General features: G+C 35.9%; 1 protein-coding gene across 1 annotated transcript; it reads right to left on the bottom strand.

The window, feature by feature from the left end:
* Positions 1-442: 442 nt before the first annotated feature.
* On the bottom strand, positions 443-3,906 carry LOC137012550 (liver-expressed antimicrobial peptide 2-like). Its single transcript, XM_067375845.1, has 3 exons — positions 3,847-3,906; positions 2,264-2,406; positions 443-609 (listed from the first exon to the last, which is right to left on the bottom strand). Exons 1-3 carry the CDS (start codon positions 3,904-3,906, stop codon positions 570-572), a joined length of 243 nt encoding a protein of 80 aa, XP_067231946.1. The 3' UTR covers positions 443-569.
* Between the last annotated feature and the right edge of the window lie 772 nt (positions 3,907-4,678).

Here is a 4,678-nt window from a genome sequence, read left to right as displayed (position 1 = left end):
AAAAAGCATGTTACACCATCTCACTTTATGTCTGATATTTACAAAATAAATAAAGTCCTGATTCTTCTGGAAGCTGCAGCTCATAATGAAATACATTTGCTACAGATTATTTTTTGCCATATATGTTTGTATTTTATCAGATCAAACATCGGCCTCATTGAATCTGAATCAAAAACTATGCATGCAAAGTTAATATTTCACACGTTATCAAGATATGCACAACTGAAACAACTCTGGTAATGGTGTTTGATGATGAAACTGGAGTTCTAGACGTGTTCCTGAGTTTCTGAAAGGGTGAATCTGTCAAGAATTTGTCATATTTCACCCCAAAATCAAAATAAAAAAATAAGTTATATTTTAAATATATATTTTATTTTAATTTTGGAGTTTACTATGACCTGGACATTAGGAGAGATTCACCTGGATACAGTCTTGAGATTCGTGTAGGTCTGACAGTTTTTAGATGTTGATATTTAGGTCCTGATGTTTGAGAAATCGAGGGATGGTCCATATATTCGCCATTTTGTTTTCCATGATTTGAATTTGGCGCCAGAATAACGTCGCCTCAGCTACGCCTGTAGAGCTTTATTAAAGGAGCACGTGTGTTTCCTGAAAGAGAGGAAAAGGTTGGTAAGTTAAACTTAAGCACTCACAAAAATATAATGACAATCATAAAAAGCAAATATAAAATGCTTGAAATATAACCCCGCTTGCTGAAGTGAAGCATAATAAACGTCAATTGTACTGGAGTTGCTGATTCACGCAGCGGTTAATCTTTTCTGTGATAAACTAATCTTGTCTTTGTACCGGTTGAGGTTCAGGTTTCTGTGTGAAAGTGTTTTTGTGATTAGGGCTGTGTGTCGACATCGATACAATCATAGCGATATTTTTGCAATTCTGAGCACCGACAATCTCCATTAATGCGCCGTAAAAAACCCGATAGGTGAATCGCGCGCGCGTCTAGTCACAATCTTGATCATTTTTATGTCTTTTTAACTAAATATTAACGCCCCTTTTTAAAAGAGAACGATCTTTTATCACAATTAAGTGAAAATATAGGTGAATTTCAAATCATTTATCTACTTTGGTTTTAATGGATGCTCGTAATTTTTGTCTCTTCCAGGAGGAAGTGACATAGTTTACAGATAAACAACAAACATCAGTAAGTACTATCTTAGGATTTGAGACAAACAAACTGTCGATATTTCATTGATTAATGACTTTAATGGTTTACGAAATTCATGTCTGCCAAACCTAGAAACACTTTACAACAACTTTACAATAAGTTCTTATTTGTTGTATAGTTAAAGGATTAGTTCACTTCTGAATTAAAATTTCCTGATAATTTACTCACCCCCATGTCATCCAAGATGTTCATGTCTTTCTTTCTTCAGTTGAAAAAAAGAGTTTATGATTTTAAGATATGTTAAGATTTTTGAGGAAAACATTCCAGGATTTTTCTCCATATAGTGGACTTCACTGGGGTTCAACGGGTTGAAGGTCCAAATGTCCGTTTCAGTGCAGCTTCAAAGAGCTCTACATGATCCCAGACGAGGAATAAGAGTCTTATTTAGAGAAACCATCGGTAATTTCTAAAAATAAATAACACAACGCACTATATGGATGAGTACATAGTGTATAAGTGCATACTGTATAGTGCGTCATTTGGGACACAACTTTAGTCTTTGCATGTTCGCTTTGTAGACTCTAGATCGGTACTTACACCTACGTCACGCGTGACCTTTCCAACATGATTATGTAATTTGTGGAGCATCGCAGAGCAGTGCAAGATGAGCATTTGTGGTTAAAAAGTATAAAAATTAATTTTTTTAGAAAATGGCCGATGGTTTCTCTAGATAAGACTCTTATTCCTCGTCTGGGATCATGTAGAGCTCTTTGAAGCTGCACTGAAAATGACATTTGGACCTTCAACCCGTTGAACCCCAGTGAAGTCCACTATATGGAGAAAAATCCTGGAATGTTTTGCTTAATTTCTTTTCGACTGAAGAAAGAAGGACATGAACATCTTGGATGACATGGGGGTGAGGAAATTATCAGGAAATTTGAATTCTGAAGTGAACTAATCCATTAACTAACGTTAACTAATGGGACTTTATTGTTGTGTTGCCATTTATATTTGACTAATTTCAAGCAATTTAAGCACAGGGATTAAATGACTTTAGAAACATACATTTAGTCAATTGTGTCAAACTTAAATGCATTAACTAACATTAACTAATATTGGGCCCTGTTGGTGCTTCACCTGCAGTAGTTTGTTCCACACTCGTAGTGATCTCTGCATCCAGAACCCACGGGTTTCAGAGTGTTCCAGCGCCATAGTAACGAGCGTTTGGCCCGATGGATCAGTCCAGTTGCCCAGTCAGTATCTACGGGTGCCGACTGGACCTACAGACAGACAGACAGAGAGAGAGTGTGTGTTAAAGTCACCATGAAAGCGTTTATTATAAATGATTTATCGGTGCGCAATGTTCCTCGTAATCTTGAATAGCAAACCACAACCATCCAATCAATTCACCACAGACAATCAACCCCCGCCCTACATTTGTTCTTGTTCCAGAAGCCGTTTCACTAGAATATACGAGAAGAAAAGACTAGCGCAACTTCCCTTTCATGCCCATTTTAAGTTTTGAACTTCACCGTTCATCGTGACACTTTCAGTTCACTGATGAAGGTTATTTATTAAACGTCATCATATCATTGACTCTGAAGGATAATAAGTGTCCCGAAATTACAAATTTAGACTTTTGAGCAACTAAATTTAGAAAGCCGACAACGTCGGTCTTTCTTCAAACGTTGGCATAACATTGTGCAACTTCTGACAATGATTTACCAAAGCCTTCGGATCCTCATCGCTGTGTGTTACTGTACATGTACAAACAAAAGACAGAAGAAACCAGGCGTTTCAGTTCACATGTACAATCACAGGAAACTGATGAGACGAGATCCATGTTTTTCCAGCTGGAGGAAACCTTTCACATGCAGATGATCCGGTTTAGAAAGAGTGACATCTGCAACTAACATCTGAGCATCTGATAGTGTGTTTTATGACAGAAGTGAAGAACATTTTAATCATTTTTCCACTTTTGTGGATTGAAAAGGGCAATCATCAAAGCCAATAAATGGCATCATCAAAGCCAATAAAGAAGCTCTATTTTTAAGACACAATTTAATTTTATGCATTATGGTGCCATTTATGAGTAGATCAAATGTTGCAAACTTAAATTACAACAAAAAAAAACAATTGAATATCGGTTAAAAAAAAAAAAAAAGTGGTTGAAATGCTGATCAGTATATCCCTGTACTAACAGCTATTAATTGAGTAGCTGATTAACTATTGATTAACTATTGTTGGTATTTAATTAATCTGTTGATTATTTGTATGTTTTAATTAAAGAAAAATGTCTTAAATTACACAAATAAAATAAGCATTCCAAAGGATAATGTCAAAGTTAACGTCAACAAACTGTCAATTTTTCATTGAGCAAAAACCTCAACTCTTTACAAAAATGCTTCTCTTGTCACTGTCTAAATGATCGTTTTCGGTAAAGTTTGTTTTCAGTGCTTTATTGAAGCTAGGGCTATAAAACCACACAACAAACGTGCGTTTCTGAACTACGGATCCCGTAAAGGGATATGGTGATTCAAAAATATGAGTAAAAAATATTTCCCCCACCACAATGTCCCTTTAAGGGCTCTGTAGCTTTACATTCAGTGCAAAAAAAGTTGACAATTTTAGATGCTGCCTATATAATTTAGGATTTTCTTCATAGTTATCTTCCCCACAGTTAGTTTGCGGCGTCAAAGCGTGATTGTGAAGTGATGTACCTGCAAGGCCAAGAGTAGAGCGAGCAGAAGGACGAGCAGACGCTGGTTTGCTGTGATCATGTTCAGGTTTTCCAGTGAGACAGTGATTGAGCTGGACGCTGTTTATATTAACAGCTGATAACAGTATCAGAGATCAATGATCAGCGGACACTTTAACCACAGAAATTAGGGCGACTCCACGTCTGCGAGGGTAACGGGACCTTTTATCAAACCAACTGCAAATGACAAATCATATCAGGAGTAGACGAACGGAGTGAGGTGGAAGAGCAGATTAAAATGCAAGTCCTGCTGAGATCAGACTAATGAAATTAATGACTGAGTTTCCTGTTAGTCACACTGATGATTCTTGTATTGATGTTTACTTGGTCAATGTCCAATTTGAGCTCTGTTTGAAATTCCCACAGGATCCCCAATGAAGAATCCATATTTACAGGGAAACTCAAGACCTATACATGTAATGTAAGTCTAAAATGATGAATCATCATGAATTAATCCAACTTTCTTCTTAATTGTCCAGATTCCAGCTCTGCTCAATCCTGGGATGCTACTAAATATATTAAAATTAAAGTTTTGTAATAATATGGCAGACACTTGACAATAAAATGAGCAATATCTACAGCATTAGTTGATGATAATGTCAACATCATTTATGAACACATTATTAAAATCAAAAGTTATATCTGTTAATATTATTTGATGGACCTGAGCTGATATGAACTAACATTAACAAGGATTAATACTGTAACAAATAAGTTTAATGGGACTAATGGGATGGGATCTTATTGTAAAGTGTTATCTTTTATATTTGACTAATTTCAAGAAGCCTTTAAAA

Source organism: Chanodichthys erythropterus, chromosome 22 (assembly GCF_024489055.1).
Source record: "Chanodichthys erythropterus isolate Z2021 chromosome 22, ASM2448905v1, whole genome shotgun sequence".
Classification (NCBI taxonomy): domain Eukaryota; kingdom Metazoa; phylum Chordata; class Actinopteri; order Cypriniformes; family Xenocyprididae; genus Chanodichthys; species Chanodichthys erythropterus.
The sequence above is the reverse complement of the archived record's forward strand: the minus strand, read 5'-3'. Positions and strand labels throughout refer to the sequence as shown.

Bases quoted from the DNA above. Each gene is read 5' to 3' on its own strand.
- LOC137012550 (XM_067375845.1), bottom strand. From the start codon at position 3,906: ATGATCACAGCAAACCAGCGTCTGCTCGTCCTTCTGCTCGCTCTACTC. The intron at 2,407-3,846 runs GTACATCACTTC...GTCTGTCTGTAG, and splicing joins CTCTACTCTTGGCCTTGCAG to GTCCAGTCGGCACCCGTAGA. The intron at 610-2,263 runs GTGAAGCACCAA...CCTCTCTTTCAG, and splicing joins TGTGGAACAAACTACTGCAG to GAAACACACGTGCTCCTTTA.